Source organism: Lathamus discolor, chromosome 7, assembly GCF_037157495.1.
Source record: "Lathamus discolor isolate bLatDis1 chromosome 7, bLatDis1.hap1, whole genome shotgun sequence".
NCBI lineage: Eukaryota > Metazoa > Chordata > Aves > Psittaciformes > Psittacidae > Lathamus > Lathamus discolor.
This window is the reverse complement of record NC_088890.1, coordinates 18,667,501-18,689,781: the sequence shown is the minus strand read 5'-3', so window position 1 is coordinate 18,689,781 and position 22,281 is coordinate 18,667,501. Positions and strand designations below refer to the sequence as shown.

The 22,281-nt window shown below is 45.0% G+C and overlaps 1 protein-coding gene across 3 annotated transcripts in view; it reads left to right on the top strand.

Annotated features, from left to right (window-relative positions):
- The window catches only part of CADPS (calcium dependent secretion activator), a 210,575-nt gene that overhangs the window by 118,660 nt on the left and 69,634 nt on the right, over window positions 1-22,281 (top strand). For all 3 annotated transcript variants that reach the window (XM_065687841.1, XM_065687840.1, XM_065687842.1), the window contains exons 12-15: window positions 4,978-5,114; window positions 10,244-10,431; window positions 20,745-20,846; window positions 21,750-21,813. In XM_065687841.1, the coding sequence (XP_065543913.1) occupies window positions 4,978-5,114; window positions 10,244-10,431; window positions 20,745-20,846; window positions 21,750-21,813 (491 nt within the window). The remainder of the gene's footprint in view (window positions 1-4,977; window positions 5,115-10,243; window positions 10,432-20,744; window positions 20,847-21,749; window positions 21,814-22,281) is intronic.

Below are 22,281 nucleotides of genomic sequence, written 5' to 3'. Positions count from 1 at the left end.
CATAAAACACAGGAATAAACAGCCAATTAAATTTAGAGCTATCTTCTAATGTGGAATAATAATACGAAGGGGGGGGAAAAAAGAAGAGCTTTTAGCTATCCAGCTGAGAGGCGAGTTCAGCCCGCTGCCACGGCTCATAGCAGGGAGGAGGATTGCAGAGCCCCAGACACACACATAGAGACATACACATCACTTTGCAGAGGTGGCAGTGCACGGCGAGGAGGGGACTTGGTAAGTCACCAGCCGGCACTGCCAGCAGCTCACGCACAATCAACAACCTGGCATTTAAAGTCCTGCTAAGGGTTTGGGGTTTCCCCCCCCTCTAGAGCACTGGTATTTGCTAGTAAAGCCTCTCACTCCACACGGCCAAAGAACATGAGGTTTCGAGGTGCTTCCCCTATATACTTCTTTAAGGAGAGGCAGCCCCAGTGTGCCCGTTAGCTCTGCTGAAGCGGGGATAGCAGGAGGGGAGCACACAGCTGATGCAGTGAGCACGCTGGACAAGGCTGGAAAACTTCTGCTTTGCCCAGCCAGGCCAGTGAAGAGTTTTCTAGAAATATCTGTAAATGAATAGCTGCCATCAATCATTGTCATTCCTTTATTTCATGTCTCCTGATGAGGTTGACTAGTGTCATTGTTTGTTACTGTCCAAACCACATCTTCATTCTTGTAATGTCAAGCAGATATGACAAGCACACATTTTCCAGATGAGTAAGATACAAAGTCACCTTTTAATTTACAGTTGTCTGGGGTTTTTTTGTTTGTTGGTTTGGTTTTTTTGGGGGGATGGGGGGTTGTTTTTAATAAGCAAACGTGTTGTACAATTTCCTGGATGTTCAAATGCCTTTGGTACTAAATCAAAGTCACTCATTAGCAAAAAGAAATAAATCTGGAGCAAGAAATTCTTACAATAAAATGGCTACCTAAAGCCTTTTATAACAAGAATTCTTTTATGGAGCTTGTCCCCCGCTATTAAATTCACTGCTCTTAGAGCAAATTCTGCCAAAATTATTGCTGGAGCAAAGGAAATGCAGAGGGCAGGGAAATACATTTAAAAAAGAAAAGACCGGGAGATTTGACGGTTTTGTCTCTTCCTTTGTAAATAACAGATCAAGAGAAATACAGCCCTCAGAGGACCAAATGGTGGGACAGTCCTTTGGTTTTCGTTATTGTTGTTGTTGAAATCTTTGTGTTGCTGACACTTGCAGATATTTAAGACTGATTTCAGATGCGTGTAGGGAGTGTGTGTGTGTCAGGGGCCTGGTTACTGGAGTAATAATATGCAAACTGGGTAAACATGAACAAAATAAACCCAGCAGTATTGAGGGAAAGACCATAATGTAGGTGACCACGTGTAATATGAAAGGGCAGAGTCTGCAGTTTTCCAGAAGAAAGGCTTATGGAGCCTGCGCAACCTGTTAGCCTCGCTGGCAGCCTCCTTTCCTTCCGAGACCACCATCGAACACCTTTCAGCTGCAGTTGTGTGCAGCTTGTCTAAATGTGCAAGATAACTTCTGTGGGCCTGCAGCAGCATTTTGTCTGGGGCCCTGAACAAAGAAGCACCAGCGAGCTTGGCACGGCACCTTGGGAAGGGATTGTAAATTACTGGAGCATCCTATATCTTTCTTTCTTTAGTTTCTCCTTTTTTGTTAGTTAGAACAACGGAGTAGGGTCATAAAAGCACCCGTATTTGACTGAAACAGTTAAAGTACTTACAAATGAGCTGTACAGTTTGGGGTGTGAATATTGGCCATTCTCATTTTGTACTTTTGTCATTCAAACTGTACAGGCCATTTTGGAAGAGGGTAGATTATGCATAAAACTTATCTCATATGCAGATGTTGTCATTATTTTAAATCACAGATTAGCTCTCAGAAGCAGAGTAATGATATAGTTAGATCCTTCCTTTTCTTTTTGTATGACCTAGGAAGTTTCGTGCCTTTGGTGTAATTTAATTTCCTGTAAATGGATTCCAAAATTCCAATTTTTTTAAAGCAAGTCCGTTGGAAAAATCAAAATGCAATAATAAATTGCAGGTTGCATAGGGTGTAATTTTCTAATTATAAGGTGAGTTTAGGATTGTCCTTTTTAACCTGCTCCTAGTTATTCTTAAGCATTTCAAGAATCTGGCTCAAGGCAGATATTCCATGTAAGAGAACTACATATGTGTGTTACCATTCTTGAATGACATCTCCAGTTCTCACCACGCCAGCTTTATCCCCTGAGTGGGTGATTTGCATCCACCCAGCTCTCCCCGTGCAAAATGGTTTGACCATGCAAGACCTGTGGTGATGGGCTGCTGCAAGGAGAGCTGTGGCTGGTCAGACAACCATGTTTTAAACCACTGACCAAGCAGAAGTTGTGCAGCTCATGTTTTGGTCACTTGAGCTCATGCAGTGCTGTGTCTGAAGCCTCTCTTTTCATGTGGTTGTACTGAGATGGGGAGATTTGGGGTAGATGGGCTTTTGAGCAGGATTGCTCAGTAAGATGTGGTTTTGAAGTGATTAATGCAACTAAAATGGCCCCTGATTATGGACAGTCCTGAAGGCTGTTTAATCACTGTGTCTGTTGTCACGCTTGGCAGGGAACTGACTGTGCCCCTGCCTTGGGCAGGGAGATCTTAAGAAGCCCAGGACCAACTCTCATCTTCATGGAAGCAAGCAGAGCCTCGGTTGGTTCACACCAACCTGAGGTCTGCTCTGTGCCTACCTTTGCTCAGAGAACATAAAGTGGGGAAAAGCTTATTAGTCTGGAGTAAAAGTATCCATTTCAAATACGCTTTCTAGCACATATGCTCAAAAAAGTTCACCAGCTAAAGGGCTAGAGGACTCTTCAAATTTCCAGCTGATTTACTCAGCTCTAGGAGCAGCTTTGGCTGAGCAGGAGGATTGACAGTGTATCAGGGCTCCTAATTGAAAAGTAATAAAATCTCTGAGTGAAGCTGGCAAATGAAGGCCTCCAGCCAATTTGTCAGCTTGCAGTCAACTCCGAGGAGCCGGGCAGAGCAGCAAGCCATTAAAAATAGTTTGATAATAACTGTTACAACATTTTGTGGACACTAGGGGTGGAATCAAAACCAGCATAGAAAAACTCTCTGGAAGTGAAGGCAATCACATCGATCTTGGCCCAAAGGGACAGAGATGATGGGGCAGAAAGCTGTCAAAACAGACAGAAGCTGCTCCATGCTGTGGGACCCAAGGCTGGGTGGGCTTCACATCCCACACTCAAGGATACTGAAGAGGGGCTGGGGAGGTGATGGTTGTCCCTGTCCCCTGAGCCACTCCTTGTGCTGCTATATCACTTGGCACCATCAGCAGCTTTTCATTCCCATGATGAATACATGGACCTATCCATGGAGGCAGAGGGGAGGATTTAGGACTGGAGAGGAAGGCAGCAGGTCCTGGTGCACGGAGCAAAACAGGGGAGCAGACCCTCAAATATTAACCCCGCTACAGGAAAAAAAAAATCAGTGTTTATTCAGCAGGGTTTTAATAAGGAAATTTGCCAGCTACTGCTGAATTAAGTACTGCTAGCAGCTAATGGAAATGTTACATGTTTTAATTTGTCTGATTTTTTTTTTCCAGTGGGTGATGTTATTTATATAGTTTGTATATAGCTAACGACAGACTATACAGAAAATGTAAAGATTGCTTCCAATGATCAGTAGTATCCGAGAGCGCAGACATGAACGAGGTATTTAGGAAGACATGCCATCCTTCATAGCTTAATGTTAAATAGTAAAACACATCTAATAGAACACTGTCTCATTGTCATTTAAAGCTCTTTTTATTTTTTATTTATTTTCTTTTTAAATTAAGGGGTTTTGTTGTTTTTCTCTGGTAAAGAGGGATTTTGTTTTAAAACAAATACAGTTACCATATACTGCTATTGCAGGAAAACTGCATTTTTGTGTCCTTTCAGCCACATTGTTCCAAGGCCACCCAGTTCCCCTAGGAGGCTATAAACAGGGGAAGGATTTAAATCCTATTTTCTTTGTAGAGGATTTGGCAAGAACCCATATAGTAGGAAGCTGAGCATGGACAAAACCGAGTGAAAGGTGTCCTTTAATTCCCTGGCCGCTGGTAGAACAAAGCCTGCTCCCAGCAGGGTCCCGGCTGGCCGCACCCAGGCCGGCTTGGCGGCTTCATTTCAACTGCTGAATTCAGTGTATTTTTAGTTAACCATGTTGAGATTAATTAATTAGCCCCTAGGAGTTAGTGCCCGTAAACGTCACCCAAAGCAGAGAAGTGTGAATACGTTGAGGCTGTTAATTCACCCAAAAATGGCAGCTCGTAATCCAGGCAGAGGAAATGCAGTCCCTCTGTAGGGATGACTGGCAGCTCCGGGTTACTGCCTCAGTGACAACAAGCTACATATCAATTTAACTTCTTAGTGATGCTTAAAAGAGCATCTTTTGATTTCGGTGAGGTAGCATTTAAAGTTGCCATTAGGGGAAGGAAAAATTGCCGTGGGGAGACAAACATTGGCATTTGGGTAAAGAACAACATAACTGGTCTGATACCTAGAGAACCTAGTAAATGTAGAGGGAAATGCTACAGCTGCAACTTCATTAGAATGGCAGAATCTATTATAATTAACCACAACTCTAAATAGGAGCTAATTTATTTCTGTGAGCCAAAATTCTGTTAACTGGTAGCGTATTGTAAGATGCAGGGTAAGTTCTTGGGTTTATGTTCCGGTTTGAACTACAGAGTAAATGTGCTATAATGAGCAGCTGACAATTTAATTCTAAACTTTTTTGCCTAAATGCAACAAGATAGTCCATAACTGATGCAAGTTGACAATGGGAGGTGAAAAGTGTACTGTGTAGCCTGCAAAGAGAGAAGTTAACGCCAATGTAGGGAAGAGGATTTAGCTTTCATGCTTCATACTGTATATTTTTTCTGTTGTATTTGTCAACTAAAATGTCTTATATCTCTCTAAATGGTGTCTTTCTCTATATGTATAAACGAACAGATGCAGATAGAGCTCAAAAGCATGGCATGGATGAATTTATCTCTTCCAATCCCTGTAACTTTGACCACGCTTCACTCTTTGAGATGGTTCAGCGCCTCACTTTGGACCACAGACTTAATGATTCCTATTCTTGTCTGGCAAGTATATTCTTTGGTCTCTAGTGATATAAACATCAAGCAGCAAAGTCAAAGCTAGTGCGAGTGGGGGCTAATCCCCATGTTGCTGGAAGATTTACTTCCGTTAAGACCAGGTCTGAATTTGGCCCAGAGGTATTTTCTTTGAGAGGCTACCTGCAGTGAACTGACTGCTGTTCTTCTCCAGTTGCACTGTCTCTATCGTTTCTGTTTGCAATGCTTAAACTGTTTCTTCCTGCAAAGTACAAACTCCAGTGTGGGGATGTGAAGTAGAGAGCAGTGTTTTGCAGCCTCCTACACTGCCTTCCAGAGTCTTCTGGATGAAAGAACAGGGGAAAGATGACAGTCTGGTACCACCTTTCATTTCAGTGGAGTCCCACCAGGAATAACTGTGGCCCAGCTTTGTGTCTCTTTATAAGCAGGGATCCCAAGCAGGTAATAGATGGAACTAGGTGGATAACTGCAGTGATGCTGCAGCCTGGCCATGCTCAAGTAGTCGCATGCCCATCCTGTTTATTCTCATGAGCACAGGTTGCAGCTCTCAACCCACTGCTGTGTAACGTGGCCTATAGGACAGTGGCACTGAGATGTTCCAGGACAGCTTGTAGTCTTTGGCTGAGGTGCAGTGCTTGGGGGCTCTTAGGTAGTGTGAGGGTTTACATGACAAATAACCTTTAATACAACTTGAATGAGGAGGATGAAGAGGCTCTTAGTTTTTGAGAAAACATTGGGATGAAGCCTTTCTAGAGGGTCCTGAAATAGAGGTCCTCTCCTGAGTGTGGCATGGGACAGATCCTGACGTGCTACTCTCCTAGTGTTGCACAGAAACCTCCACGCTGGGGTGTCTTCATGGGCTCCTTCAGCAGAAGGACCACCACATGCTGATAGCCTTCATCTTCTGCCAGCTGTGCAGCCCCTGGAGCTGGGGCTCTTGAGTGGCTTGCTGTTAAAAGCAGTGACCTGGGAACACAGCGGAGCAGTTGGTGATGAGGCTGTCAGTCTCACATCCTGTCCTTCATAGCCACCTCCAATGTGGGCCGATCTCCTCAGAAAGGCTGAGATCCAGTAAATGCCATTAGCAGTAGTGAGTTGTCACCTTCCTGACAAGAGGCAGGGCTAGGAGGAACGGTTGTGGACATCCCCTGAGGTAAGGATGGGGTGGGGGAAGGCTGCAGTGTGCACTTTAATAGCAGATACCCAAGTGGTACGAGTAGGCTTGATGGGAACATTGTCAGACCTGCCGCAGGTTTCTCACCAGTTCCATCGAGGTCCTTGCTCGGGCAGGCAGTGAATTTGGCATGCAGCTTCTGCTCCCCACGCATGGCTGACCCTAGGAAGACCATCCCCATCCATGCATGTCTGACAGGTTGGCTTGCAGCTGGTTTGTCTCTGTGCAGTCTCAGGCCTGGTGAGAGTGGCCATTGAATTAAATTCATGGAGAGGTGCAAGGCCATCACTGAAAATGATTAACGATGTTTCTCTTCAAGAAATCCACCAGCCAAGCTTCTGTTTGTTATTGAGATGTTTAGGCCCCTGCTGGAAGCCTCTGGAGTGCTGGAGCTCCCCTCAGCACCAAGATTTGTGCCTCTTCAAGCGGAGCATCGCCAATTAACCATCTTCTTTCAAATCACCCATTGCAGAGTGTTATAAAGAAGAGAATAATGGCCTGTGTTCAACTACACTTGGATTTCACATGCTTCTATACGTATTTTACTACGGGTTTGTCCTGATTATGTCGTAAAAAAAAATCAGACAGACCTCAAAATTTGAGTTCAACTGCAGAGAGCTCCCATTGCTCTTACTGTGTCTTTGGGATGTTGGTGATACCACTATGCTGGCTTGCCTGGGTGAGCTGTGAGCCCATGGTAAGCCTGCTCTGTCCACTGTGTGTGCTGCTGGGCTGTTATTATTCTCCCTACAGGACATTCCCCTGCAAGGTCCCACAGAGTTTTACTTTGTCACACCTCTTCTTGCTTGCAAACATGGACATGGAGGTGCCAGGAAAGACTTACCCATGCACAGTGGCTTACCCTGACACAGAGGATAACTCAGCATCAACTCCTTCCCACGGAACCAGGTTAAACAACATTATTACAAGCCCACTCACTGGCTGAGCCAGGCATCCCGATGAAAACAGACAGGCTGCTGATGCATCTCAGGTACGGCAGAAGTGGTGTTTCCAGCCAGAGAGCGCTGTGCTGGGGAAGAGGAAGAGCATTGTTTGCAGAGCTTGCTGAGGGCTGCTGCCCCTCATCCACAAACTGGTAAAACAGTCGCACTGACAGCTCTTCCTGGGCTTTCGGGAAGAGCATGCAGCCCTTCCAGCTTGTTATGGACCCCGCACACTCATGGGTCTTCATTCTTTTCACTTGGACACATGTGTTGTTTCTGAGACTGCCCTTCAGCTCTTCCTAATGCTTCCCAACCCACTGCTGGCATCCCGCTCACAAAGCCAGGTTCCTGCTGGAGCTGTATTGCCCATGGTGTGTCATCATCATGGGATTTGTGTAATGCAGCATGGCATGTGCAGAGGAAAGGTCATCTTCCAGAGCGCCCAGCCTAGCCAAGATGATGTGAAGGAGTCAGGTTCAAAGTCTATAAAGACCACCACCAAAATTAAATTGTTTTGGTTTTCCTGTGGTAAATGGGAAAATTCAGGTATTGAAAAGTGAAAAAGCAGAAGCTGCATTTGTCATTAGAAGAATTGCCAGTGTTTCACCAACCCTGACCTACCCAGCTCCAAAACTCCCGTTGCACTCTCTGCTGGTGCTTGGGACGTGTGCCCCCTTTTCAGTGCAGTTCAGCTTCTTGAACACCATCAGTCAAGCTCCCTGTGCTCTGCAGCCTCCCTTCCATTGCCCCCCTCCAGGTTTCCTCATCCCACTGAAGACCATCTGGGAGACCACGCTGAGCTACACACACCTTAGCTGCGCTGGGGAGAGACACCCGGTGTGTTATCACTATCAGCTGCGTTTGCCAGACTGGCTGGTTGTCAGCTGGTTGCGCCAGGCAAATCTTAATCAAGAGCCAGGATCTGCCTGAAGATCTGGGGGATTTGTCTGAATAGCGCCTTTCATCAAACCTTAGGGTTTTTTTCTGGGCTGTGGGAAGCAGCATTTACTGCTCCTTTGGAGCCCCATTCAGCAGCAGGTTTTATATTTCCTACCTCTGCCATGTAAAAGACAACCACCTGGTCTTCCTGAGCTCTGGATCTCTGCACCCACAGTCTGCTTGCCTGTGCTCTAACGAGGTATGAGGCTCATCACTGAACCTCTGAGCTTCTGCTCACACTTCCCCTCACTTAGCCATGGCAGCAGTCTTGAGTGTTTGTCCCCATCCCTTCTGTCTGTCTGAGGACCAGCACTTCAAATCCCAATGCAGAGGAGCAATGTAGGGTGCTCCAGATCACTGCTTCCTGCTTCCTTCACCCTGTAGTGAAGTTAGTGCCAGCCTTTCTGCTGATCTCAGTAGGGCTAAGATTTCACGCCCTTAGGGAGGACTGAATCCTTTGTATGTATTTGGTGAATATAACAATTTCAACTGCATTTTTACCCCTGTAACCAAATACACGCATCTTCCTATTGTAGAGCAGTTACGGCATTTCTATGTTTTTACCAAGCCTGATCGCCAAAGGTTTGTGTGAAGAGAGGGAAGGTGAAGAGACAGTCCAAGGATGTAACAAACAGGCAATGAAAAGAAATCTGGAGTCAAGCATAATTCCACCAACCAAAAAAAAGCAAACAAAAATACCGTTAAAAGCAGTGGAGGCAAATATACCCTCCCAAAAAATAGCCTTCCAGAGTGCCATCCCATCTGCATTGTTCTGTGTCTTCATTTTGAAACGTGCACTTCTAGTGATCCCAGCACTGTAGCTACTCCCTATATCTATCATTTTCCCCTCATTATTTTAATTCTTTTCTCAATCTGTTTTGGAGTTGGCCCAATAAGGATGAGCAAATCCTTCTCTATGTCTTTGAGCTCTTAATTGATATTTCTTCAACTCTTTTCAAAGCAGCTATTTTGGCATCTAGAAAAGATTTGGTGTCATCTGAGTGGTAGAAAATATATTTTAATCTTTCACAGCAGTGTTGTTTCTAAGATGTAGCATTTGGGGTAACAGATGGGGTGGCAAAGAAGTTGCCTATAGGGGCAGTGCTCTGCCTCAACTACTCTCCCGCCCGCTGCAGGAACTTTTCAATTAAACGATGAAAGATTTTGCAGCTTGATGCATTCCAGAGCTGCGTCTTAGCAATTGTTTAGCACCCAAATTCCCATGTAAATATTGATGGTTTTGCAGCGTTTTGAAACGCAATCTACGAGATTATTCTTGTTCTCACTAGTGCCTTTCCTGAAGGCAGAGGCGCGTTCCCCTTCAGCTGTCCCGGGATGTTCATCAGAGCCATCCCCTCTTTGGGAAGGGCATCCTCCTCATGAGCCCGGACATTGGACCACAAGCCATGTGCCACCAGGCCCTCAGGACTGACACACAGAAATAGCCTGAGGTTTCTGGATGTGTAAAGAAACCCTGCCTGTGAGTAGAGCTTCCCCTTGCTTCGATGCCAAGGAGGTGGGCAACGGTGGAGCGCAGTAAGGACAGTGGGAAGTGTCCCTCTCTGATACCGTGGAGCTGCCTTCCTCTGTCTGCAGGACATCTTTACCTGCCAGATGCAAGAGAAGCCATTGTTCAGTGTAATCCTCCATGCTCTCCCACAGATCACTCTTCTTGTTCCTGGCCGAATGTACAATCCCATCCCTGAAATGAGACTACTGTTTCACACTGTTTAAATAACCAAACCTTTGTCATCTCTTAAAGGTGTAAGCTTTTTTTCCCTTTATTTTTTCTTTTTTTGCTAGGTACTGATATGAACTGGCCTAACTTTCCAGCATTTTAAATGGCAATTCCCTGTAATGGTAGCATAATATGTTTCTGTTAACAGTTGCTCTGAGTTTATGCTCTGTTTGGGTGATGATGTACAGACTGTATTGTTTAAGTGACCTCTCTCCTTTTTCCTTAATGTAGCCTTAGGTTTCTGTTTCTTTTATTAGAACAGTTGACCACTACACGTCCAAATCTGATAGCCTTTGTATTTAATAACTTATATTTAAAATCAAGTCTCTTTATTTCTAAACAGGGCTGGTTTAGTCCTGGCCAGGTCTTTGTGCTAGATGAGTATTGTGCACGTAATGGAGTGAGAGGCTGTCACAGACATCTCTGCTACCTCAGAGATTTGCTAGAGCGCGCAGAAAACGGAGCTATGATTGACCCCACCTTACTTCACTACAGCTTTGCCTTTTGTGCATCACATGTTCATGGCAACAGGTAAGGAATTCTTCTTGGCTAGCAGCTCCCTGCCAGCAAGGGATGACTTTGTCAAATACAGGTTTCCTTGGATAATGCACAACAGTCCCCAATTTGTTTTCACCGTGGATGTTTGGCAGCAGCACTTCTAGTGGCATAGTCGGTTTGTTTGTTTGTTTCATTGCTTGTTTAATGTAAGCAATAAAAATGCACGTAGAGGATTCCAGAAATGAGGGGTTTTAACTTTCTCATGCAGGCACCTGCTAGATGCAGTTCTGGACACAATAGAGTTGAAGTACGTGTGACTGGCACGGGCTGAATAAATAGAAGTAAATGATACACTGTGCTGATTTAATTGCTGTGCGAGAAGATCTGACAAGTTGCAGCAGTGAAATTTTCAGCAGTATCAAACTTCAGCGTTCAGAAGGGCTTTAAGCCCTTGGGGCACCCGTGTCTCATTTAAAGTGTGTGTGACGTCAGTTTGGCAATTGCTTAGACATAACTGAAGGTTTTATCTTGCTCTGTTGCAAAGCAATTTCAGTTTCATTCCTTTCTCTCGAATGTGACAAACCTTTGATGGAAGGAACTGGAGCTGTGCTTTTTCCTTTTCTATTTGCTTTGTTGACAGCTGTAGCATCTATTGCAGCCTCTTTTTCTGCTGTTTTCCTGTTAAGTTGTATTATACACTTTGAGGTATCACTATCTATCCTGCGTATGCTGCCGAAGAAAGGAATGTTATAAAATAATTGCATGTTTTCATAAACCCTCTGGTAAATACCATCCTGAATTATGACACACATTGCCCAGGTTTCACATTGCAAGGCTGCTGCTTGCTTTTGCAGTTACTTTCATACATCTTGTCATGGAAACCGAGTTTTTGCTTCTTTAGTTTCCTTTTTAGTTCTTACTTTCTTTTGCCTGTTTGTTCCTTCTTTGCCAATTGTTCTTTGATTTCAGTTGTTTCAGTTTAGTTTCCTTTTGGTTTCTTTTGAGTTTTTTCATGTTTTCTTCTTGTTTCTTTCACTTTTGCTGCTGGCCTTGCCCCCCGTGTTTCAATCACTCCCCCAAGCCAACACATGGCAGAATTACTTGGTGGGTCACAGCCAAGTGCAGACGGCGAGGGGGGCAAAGTGTCTCATGCCTCTGCTGCTGAAGCGGAGACAAAAAAGGATTCCAAAAAGGAGTCCAAAAAAAGGAAAGATTCTAAATCCCAGCCGAATCCAGAGCCGAAAAGGTAAGTGAAAGCGGGCAGTGCACAGAAGTGCGTTGTAGAGGGCACCGGGCTCCTCCGTCACTGAGCACACTGGGCAGTTGGCATCCCTGTGTTATGGCACCAACATTCAGGTCATTCACTCTCCTGGGCGTTGGATGGCATTTGGGCACCCGAGTCCCATAGGGTCAGGGCCTTGAGTTTTAGATGTGTGTTTAAGTAATGGCTCATGCAGCATGTGATGGGACCAGGTGGATGAAAGTGGCTGCCCCCATCGCCCCTCTTCCATCGCAGGGCTCAACCCAGCAGGAGCCTGTTTTGGGGACAGGACATGGTTCAAAGCCCATGTGGCCCATAACAGAGAGGAGGTTGGATGCTGGTTACAGCTATCCCTTGTACCTCTTCACAGGGCCCAGCACATCCAGAGCTGGAGCTTCTCTTCATCAGGGTTGGTGGCAGGAGGTATCTGACAGTATGAGCTAAAGTGATACCTCACCATTCCTTTCCTATGGGGCTGGAAAGCTGTGGGCTCAGGAAAATGTCTTGCTTTAAAACCCACATGGTATGTGGACCCTAACACTGCGCCTGTGCTGCTGCACTGTGCTGGGGGACCGCTAGGCACTGCCAGAGGGGCAGCTTGGCCTCGGGTGAGCTGTTTGAGTAACTCGTTAAAGATATTCTGAGAAAGGAATGAGGAGTTTTGCTATGCCTTAGCTGTCTGTGGCTGACGGTTGACTTCACATCAGAAGGCTGAAGGTTCATATTCCTTCCTGGTCACTGCTATTGCTGGGGATCACAGGGAGCTCTGTGCTGGATCTGCAAGGATGTGGTGTTGTGCCTTCTCACCAAGGGCAGACTCTATAATGCCCGGGAGTTTGGTACAGAGACTGCAGTGTGTGTTTTCTGTCTTCTGCTATCTGGAGGTCATGAAAATGGACTACAGAGAAAACACAATGCCGTATCTTTCGTGTCTACTGTAAGAAGTCTGAGTATCTGAGCGGGAGAGTCACGATTTCTGTTCAGAAAGCTGTTCAGGACACATGCATCGTGCATTTGCGAGCTGGCTGGCAGAGACCAACAGAAAGCCAATATTTACCCGTGCAGTCCTTACTGGCAGTTGCGACGTGTGTAAAGCGGGGTTCACTTTAGCTACGTCCCTTCCTCCCACCTGCTGTGTCCATACGTTTCTCGTTGCCTTAGGGCTGGCCATGCTTTTCCCAGGAAACACATAGCTCTTGGAAGAGCTGAAAACTTTCCTTGCAAACTTTGTTGAGGTGAGAGCACCCCTGCCCATCCTCCAGCAAAGCATCTATGCATTGTGTTGTTGTTGGTATGCACAGAGGTCTGGGAACGATTCAAGTTACAAGACATTTTCTCTGTTTATCAAAGTCTTCTTCTTCTTGCAAAACTGAGGAAGTGTTGATTTTCTTTACAAAGGGAAGTTCCTTCACTTTTAGACAGCCCCAGAACCCCAAACGGATGGTTTAGCTTTCCCCAGAATGAGGTTGGCTGTCAGTCAGAATATGCCACCCAGTAATGAAGGTCGAGGAGGGAGATAATTTCATGTGGCTATCAATCTCCTGTATTAGCAGCAGACAGTGATGGAGCTGAGGTGGGCTGTCTGTTTGTATCGTGTTTGCATAAGGTCAGGCAGCGAGACAACAGTCGCTCGCAGTCAGCGGGGAAGTGCAGGCGGGCTGCGGTGCGGATGCTGAGGACAGCCTGAAGGTCAAGGCTGACAGGATGACAGGCATCAGCATGGGGATGATGCCTCCTCGCCTGTCCAGCTCCTGCCTCAGCAGCACGGGACGGGAGCAGAATGGATGCTGGTGGAAATGCACCTCCAAGCTTGGAGCTGACCCTGTGGCCGCATCAGGTGAAATGGTCAAAAGGGATTCTGGGGACTCTTTGGAGCCCTGTTGCTTTATATGTCAGGGTTTGGTCTCTCCCCCTCCCTCCTTTGGGCTCATGGAGCTTATTCAGACCCCTGAAAGCCTGACATAATCTCTCCAAACCAAGGCTGTAAATCACTGCTAGTTGCACGACAAACCCCTTAATTTTTCTGTTAATGTCATCCTTTTCCCGGTAAAAATGGAGTTAATTGTAAATTGCTTGTCCTAAGTTTCACCTCCTGCAGACACCTGAATAGGTAAGGTGCAGGCTGTCAGGAGGGCAGGGACCAGCAAGAGGCAAAAACTGTTGAATATTGCATGGTTTACTGCTACCCATGTGCTTGCTCTTCACTAAGTCTAAGGAACTTGAGGCTTTTTCGCTGTTGTGCTCACTAGTGAACTGATAACAGTGTTTTGCCTACCAGGTATCACTGGGTGTCTTTTGAAAGTCCTGCTGTTATGGAAGGTGATGGGATTTTCGATGTGTTTACCTATGTGGCAGTTAGGAAAGTTGTAGTGTTACTCATACATCCAACCACACACGCTGAGTGATTATTGATACCTGCATTGGGTACCACCACTACAGTACTGAGGCTGTTGCTTTCCTTCATCGATAGTCCTCCAAAAAACTAGCAAAGGCAAGAAGCAGGTGTGGCTTTGAGAAGACATTGTGATTTGAGGGAGGATTGTGAGGGTTTTATGTGACCACCGAGATTTTTCCCTGCCTTCTGCCTTCGTGTTTGTTGCTGTCCTCACGTTGGAGGGCTATCTATGACAGTACTGCCAGCAGTGTTTGCCATGCAGAGAAGTGATGTGTTAGCGGAGCCTCACTGCTTCCCTGTGTGCAGTGTGGAGCAGGAAGTTTAGCTCAGCTTTCCCACGCCCAAATTAGTGCTGAAGCCGTGACCAGTGGTTGCTGCCCCTTTCGAAGAAGTGGATTTCAGGAGTGACTTTGGTTTTGCTTGTGCCTTTTTTTGACTTAGGCGTATTATGACTTCATTTTTAAATTTGGCACCAAAAAAGACTCTTTCTGTGCTTTTTAGTCACAATTTTAAAAATAAGGCTAAAATATTGATCATGTGCATGCTAAGTATTAGCAGACATTGAACTTAGCAAAATCAAGGTGACAGACTGAGTCTCTTCCGGTCTAATAACAATTGAACACCAGCATTTTCTGCAAGTTGTTCACTGGCTATTTACCCAAGGTCCAAGCAGCTACAACGCCCTCTACTAATTAATAATTAGTGACTGTCTAATTATGGAGCTTTGAGCAACCTGGGCTGGTGGACGGTGTCCCTGCCCATGGCAGGGGGTTGGAAGTGGATGATCTTAGAAGTCCCTTCCAACCCAAACCATTCTATAATTCTAATTAATTTGGTGCATTAATGACTTGTTCAAGCTGTATTTTACGACATCGGACTTGTTTTTAAGAAGTAGCTCTTTCATTAGCTAGCATTACCATTAGTTTTTTACTACTCTAAGCCAGCAGAAATAATCTTATTGTCATAAACCCTGAGGAATTGAAAAGTCTGTGTAGCATAGATGTAATTTTTTCCATTGTTTACTAATTATATATCTGTTTCACATAAAAACAAGATTTGGGGGCTGGAACTAGATGATCTTTAAGGTCCCTTCCAACCAAAACTATTCTATCATATGATTCTACAGCATTTCTGTACAGCTAGTTAAAAAAAACCAAAACAGGACATTTTTGGTCCCTCAGAAGAAGTAGTAAATATATGAATGCTTTATCCCAGTATCTTTATATACTTCCCCAGTAGTTTGTGTTTAGTTTCCACACCTCGTTCAAATGCACAGCCCTGGCTGCAGTAGGAAAGGTTGAAATCTGGCAGGGCATGGTGCTGTAACCTTTCATTAGGTGCTGGCTCCATGTCCCAGCCAGCCCCGTGGTAAGTCCGTGGAGACACGGCATGCTTTACGGCTGTCTGTCGGATAGGATCCGCTGTCTGTGCTGAAGGGAAGTGGGTTGCCAGCCACCAGCAGATCACCAGCTCAGTGCGGCCGGCTGACGTGATTCATTACAATGGGTGTAGGATGGCAGTGCTCAGGAACCATCCGGTTCAGCCGCACTACGTCAGGGGTGTAGATCGCACATGAGAAGCGATGAGCCGTGACTTGGCTCTGTGCTGCAGCGTGGAGGAGAGCCCAAGCAACATGAAGGCAGGAGCTGGGGGGATGAAATGGCTCCCTTGATCTCAAGCGGGTGGAGAGCCGGGCTCAACAAAGGGCTTTCAACCCACATTTCCCACACTGTGTGAACCGCCATAAAAAGGGGAGTTAGGGAAAATCAGCGTTTTGCTGAATAAGCTTTCTTTTTCCAAGAGATCTAAACAGGTGGGCTCTTTGAGATCAGATTTACTAGGGGGAGATGCAGGAGGCAGCAGGCAGGCAGCTGTGATCCTGCCTACGTCCCCAGAGCCAGTCCCCGTGTGAGCGGTGGGACTTCGCGCAGGCGAGTCTTCCTGCGAGGGCTCCTTTGAAAGCCTATCCTGACACATGCCGTCCAAGGCACTAATCATCGATGTTTACTGTATAGCTCATATGTGCTGCACCTGGCAAGCAGCAAGGGAGCTGAAGGCAGCACGTGTTTTATATTTGAGTTGTTACTTAAAAAATCAAATTATTTGCATCAGTTTTTGACATTGTTTTTTTTCCCTTGGCTCTGCATGCCAGGGCTCACAGTGCGTGCAAAGATCTGTTTGCTACGTGTAAGCAATATTTTCCCTAGTGAAAAAAAAAAGTGTAGACAAGTTAAACATAAAAGGTGTAAAAGATGATATGTCTTTTCGTTTATGAGCCGCCATGGTGTTTCATACAGGCTTATGTCAAAGAGATTAACCCGCTGAAGCTATACTATAGATTTATAATTTCGTACAAATGCATGTGCTATTGCTTCATATATTAGTCTTTGTTAAGAAGAAAAATCATTTTGATATATTTGTTTTAGCAGCATAACTATCCCTGGGGGCAGCGGGTATAATTAGAAAAGGGCATGGGGGGGGCGGGGCTTGTAGAATAAAGCAGTGGCCTTAGGAGCACAGGTCCTAATTATAATTTATAATTAACCCCAGAATTTGCACAACCCATCCAAGCTACACAAGGACTATCATTTTTTGCTGTTTAAATTGCAACCCTTTTTTTAATTTCACCACCTGCTTTGTTGATGTCGTTGTTTTCGTGGCTTCAAACTTAAAAACAAGGGGGGATTAGGAAAGTGGCATTTAAAACTTTTCATGTGAAATATTTACAGTGGGAATTTGCTAGTTTAGAGCCAACACACTGAATCTGCAGCAGAAGGAGTGATCTGAAACTTGTTTACTTATAATTAAAAATCTCCTTATTTATTTTTCTTGCCTTCTTTGCCCTTCTGCTTCCCTCTCTGCCCACAACTTCTGCCATACACCTCAGTAAGCAGGAGCTATGGAGAATCAGAGGATATTGTGTCACCACGCAGATGGAGACATTCGTGGTGTTTGCTGACCTGAACTCATAGACCCAAACCCGTTTTGTCCCTCATGCAGCTGTATATACCATGTACATATAGAACTTTGTTTTCCACCCTTTTGCTCTCCTCTCATTCCCCATCCGTGTAATAACGTCGCGGTTATGGGTGTAATAACGTCGCGGTTATGGGTGTAATAACGTCGCGGTTATGGGTTGCATGTGAGAACATCTATTTTCTGCAGCTGCATTTTAGCTAGCCTTGCTGCAGAAATGCTGCTCGCTAGAGGAGTCGGTGCTTCTGTCCGTGAGATCAGATAGCAAATATCAAAGTTGAGCTGGTGACCTTTGCTGAAAACAAAATTTCCGATAAGCATCAGAACAAGCTGGTACAACTTGAGCTTCTCCTGGGGATTTTTTTTCAGCTCCATCAGCCATGTACTGGAATTGTCTAGAGCACAGAAGTGAATCTTAAATTATAGTGATGCTAAGCTATCTACCCTTTGTGTTCTTGCAAAAGGGAAAATAAATATGTTCCCTCAAAAAGATTACATTTTCAAAGTATAGTTGACTTGAATATTTAATTAGCTTTTGAAATTATCAAGCTAATAAATTAAGTGCAAGGCTTTGGGTAGTGTTTTTCCAGTTCTATGTATATCCTGCATTTGTCACTAATTAATGAGTTCCTAATGCTTCAGCTTCTGGGAAGATGAGCAACAAAGATTAACATAACTAGTAAATCCGAAGATGTGCAGCTGGGTTATAGTATTTGAAATTTGACAAAAACATTGGAAGTATTATTATTTGTGACATGGCTCAAGATGGGGGATTGTGAGGAAAGCAAAGATGACAGAACTGGTGCTAACCACTGTGACAACAACTTGAAAAGCAGCCGACATGACATCTTTCCTATCATGCTGCCGAAAATGTCAACTTTGTGAAGGACAGTGAGAAAATGGTTTGCCGAAAATTTGAAAGGTAGATTCAAGAGATGCTCGTCATGTCAGATGCAATATAGTCCACAGCTGGGTGAGAAAGGGAGTCCTTGCCATGGTGATGGCTCTCGGTTGGCAGGCCCTTCCAGACATCCGTGCTGCTCCAAAAATGGCTACAGCTGACCTGTAGATTGTCTCAAGTTTGCAGTAGCATCATACACGAGGGCAGAGTGAGTTTATACTGTGTGGTGGGCCCTGCGTGGAGGGAATGGTGGCCAGGGTCACTGGGTTTGATGTCCTCCTGGCCCCAAGAAAGTCAAAGACCAGGTGGTTGAGCCTTCATGGTCTACATGTGCCACAGTGGTTGGGCTGGCATCCCTTGGGGCACTGAGATTTGAGTGAGAGCCGGCCAGAGGTTCCCTCTCCAGAGCCCACCTTTTGTCTTTGTGTGGATCAGTGCTTCCAAAGTGATACTTCCAGAGCCACCACTGCCCAACCAGGACACAGCTGATGCTGTCACATCAGCCTGTTTGGGTGTCCACCATCAACTGTTATGTGGTGAGCACTAAATAAGCATTTCTGGCAAAATTGAAGCCATTTGGATTCAATTAGAAACTGTGATTCATGTGAAAGGGCTGCCACCCAACCCAAGCTGTCAGATCCTGCCGTTAAATCTCTCCAGTTGAGGTTATTGACCCAGCAAAGGGTAACATAACTTTCAGACCATTTCCAGTCCATCAGTAAATCACTGCCAGGGTAGGCAGCTTCTCCTACCCCATTTGTCAGTGCTGATACAATTAACCTAGTGACACTCTGTGAGCTGCTATGGGTACAGGGGGAGAACCAAGTGCCAAAAGTCAAATGGGGGCTTCAACCCTGCTCCTTAACGTATGGCATTTATTGTGGTCTGCCTTGACTTATCTGCCTTTCCGCTTGGGAGCAAACCAGGCACTGTGAGGTGCACAGCATCGCAAGAGGCATGAACGTCTCTGCCTGAATATTAAATATTTTATGGAACTTTGGAATAAAAATATATTAAGTATGTTCAGACATTAATTTTTGCTCACTATCTAATTTGGTTTTCTTGTGGCTTGCTCATTTCTTCAAAATAACTAATCCTAATTAGATACTAATGAGACCAGATCCATACTTCCAAAACTGTTTATGAAATGTGTTTCCCAGATGAGACATTTTATCCAAGTTTCAGCCTAAATCTTTTTTTCCTATTTTTTTTCTTCAATACACAACCGAATTTGGCAAATAATCAAGTCAAGATTTCTGATGAAATGTTCTTTAAATTTAAATACATCCTCTGATATTCGAGTCCTTTTCTGTGTCCGTGTTGCAAGTTTTATTTAATGTATATTTAGCTTTAAAATTCTGCAGTAAATATCGTGTGCAGTTTGCAAGTTTCTATCCAAAAGGTTTTAATGGTTTATTCACCTGTGCTGGAATACCAGAGTTTGTATTTCTGATATCAAGAGCTAACTAAATGCAGGGTCAAGGAGAAGTGGTTATACAGATTTTATAGCTTTTAATTTCTTTTATAGCTTTTTTTTTTTTCCTTCCCTTAAAGTTTAGGGCCTTTGATTCTTTAAGAGGAAAATAAAGCCAACCAATTAACCCCTGACAGGAGGTTCATTAGAAGCTTTGTAATCCCTTGCCAAGTCTTTTGTATAGCCAAACCAGTCCAGTACTGCGGATTTATGCAGCTTAAGCTGAACACTGGAGGAGGCCTTTAAGTAAGAACATTTGTTCAATTTTAAGATGTCTTACATTACCTAAAGAGTGCCTGTGCCAGCAGAGTTGCCCAAGGAGTACACAAATCCGTAGACTTTGCTCGCCGGCAATAGGAAGCGGTGCCGTTGATTGTCTGCCTGGCCGATTCCTTTGGTGTATGGATTAGACTCGCGCTCTCCTCTCGTCTGGAATTCTGCTGCATGGCATGTTTCTCCATGTGGGTGTGGGGGAGAAGGAGGGGATTGCTGCTTTCGGCTCTCGGATGGGTTGGCATCAGCAGAGGTGCGGGGTGGAAGAGCACAGGGACCACTGCATCATCCAGCCCCAGGAGAGAGCTTCAGCAGGGTTCACACTGTGCTCTGTGAACGATGGGAAATACTCCAAACCAGCAGGACCTGTGTGTCACAATGCACCTCTGTGCACTCCTGAAATATGAGAGTGTTGTAAATAGTCCGAGAAAAGCTTTGGTGAATCATATCAATGTGCTAATTTTTAGAAGTTGAAATTAAATGACCGAAATGGCATTGCATTTTCAAATACAAAATGCATGTCGCTCTCCAGGCACATTGCAGCATATATCAGAGATGGTTCACCTCAAGAAAATCACGATAGTGGGGTGATTCAGCAGTTATGAAGGAGTACAGAATTTCTTATTCTGTTTGTATATATGCCTGTTGTCAGTAATTCTTCTATACTGTGAATTGTGTTAAATTGGCAGCTGATTTTTTGTGCAGAAATTCAGTCTCTGTTTTGCTAGCAATGGGCTCCATCCTTCAGTGAGTGCATTGTCACATAGATGTATTTAGGGGGGCTTCTGTGTTTTCTGACTTCCCTGTCACGACAAAAATAAGGGAGGGGGGGAATCCACATCTAGATTATGTCTCTGAGAGAAGGTATTTATTTATTTGTTTGGTTTTGATACCTCAGCACTGATGCTGCCGCAACCATCTGTGTCTTGGTGTGGCACATCCTCTGTCCCACGTCTCATATTGGTGACATCCCTTTCCTAAAGGGCAGCGTGCTGTGTGCTGCAGGGATGAGTTACCAGGGTGGCGTGGTGTGGAGTCTGAGTCATTCGTGGCATTTCTCCTCCAGGCCCGACGGGATAGGAACTGTGACCGTGGATGAGAAAGAGCGTTTCGAAGAGATCAAGGAGCGGCTCCGTTTGCTTCTGGAGAATCAGATCACGCATTTTAGGTAAAGGCAGAGAGCCCAGGCTGAATGCGAGAGGACTGATTTCCTCCCAGCTCCCTCCTATAAGCAGCAAAGCCAAAAGGCAGGTTTTGAATGCATACGTGGATTTTGCAAAAGTGACACAGACCTACACAGGGCAGTGAAGCTTGTACTGTAGTATGTTTGTAATGGAGAGTGACTTCAAATATATAACCTTTACAGGGTATTTCAAACCATCTCGCTCTCTTAGGCATGGTAATGCCTTTATTTTTTCTAAAATTGAACACGAAGAAGAAATATCCCTTATCCTCTTATTTCTCTGTTCTCTGCTCGGTTGCTACCCGTTTATATTGCCTTCTCCCTAGTATTCAGATGGGCAGGGCTTTCTGCAGGGATGGATTCTGCTCCCACGAAACGGGGTGAATTGCCCCCAGCACACCAGCCAGGTTGGACAGGTTGTGCACATTTGCACGCAGACGTGTGATGTGCATTCACATGCAGAGTCCCTGTGGGAGCCCCTGGGAGCTGCCACTCGCTGGGATGGTGCCTGGTTCAGCTGGTTACCTACAGCCTGATGCATCACCGGGTCTCTGGCTGGAAGGAAATGTACCTTGCCAGGGGGGATTTGGGTTGGGGATTTTTTTCACTTTTACAATAAGATGATATTTAACTCTCTCCTGGGAAATCTAAAAACTCCCCAGGTGCCACCCAGATTTAATAAGCTGCTAGAACAATCAGCTTATTAATTATTATTGCTGCCTTATTGTCCACACCATCAAACCCTTTTGGAAAGTTACCCTGTAGAAAGATTGCTCATTCCAGGCAGAGGGACTGTAAAATTTCTTGGGCATATTCAGGAAAACATCTTTATAGCTCTGGAAAGGCTTATTCGCATGCAGTGATGCTAACATGATGTGTTTTTTCTAGGTACTGCTTTCCTTTTGGCCGTCCAGAAGGTGCACTAAAAGCTACTTTGTCGCTGCTGGAACGGGTAAGCATAAGAGAGTGGTTAAAACTGCCTGTATTCATGTATATTTCCATCTAGACCTTGAGGAACTGTTGGTTTTGCATAGGGCGTGTAATTAATGATAGTATTGAATAATGATATTTATTGTTGAAATGTGGGATTTAGGTGGAGTTGTTCTCTCTCCTGCTTCAGCTCAGAGGCAGGTGTAGCCTGGCCACTAAAGGCATCACAGCCTGTGTCTGCTCATAGGTAAGGGTGGAGGATCTTGCTGGCAAGCATCTCTGCCACAGACCCTTGTAAGCAATGCCTGGCTGCTGTCTGGTGAAATACCCGTCTCAAGGCAGACTTGTTTCTCCCAGATGTCTGAAACCTGCTCACCATTATTCTCCCCATCCCTATTTCAGCCTTCCTGCTGCTCCAGCATCCTTCTCACCTCTGCTAACACTCAGTTTGGCCAAGCCCAGACTTAAAACCAAGTCAATCAGCAGAGCC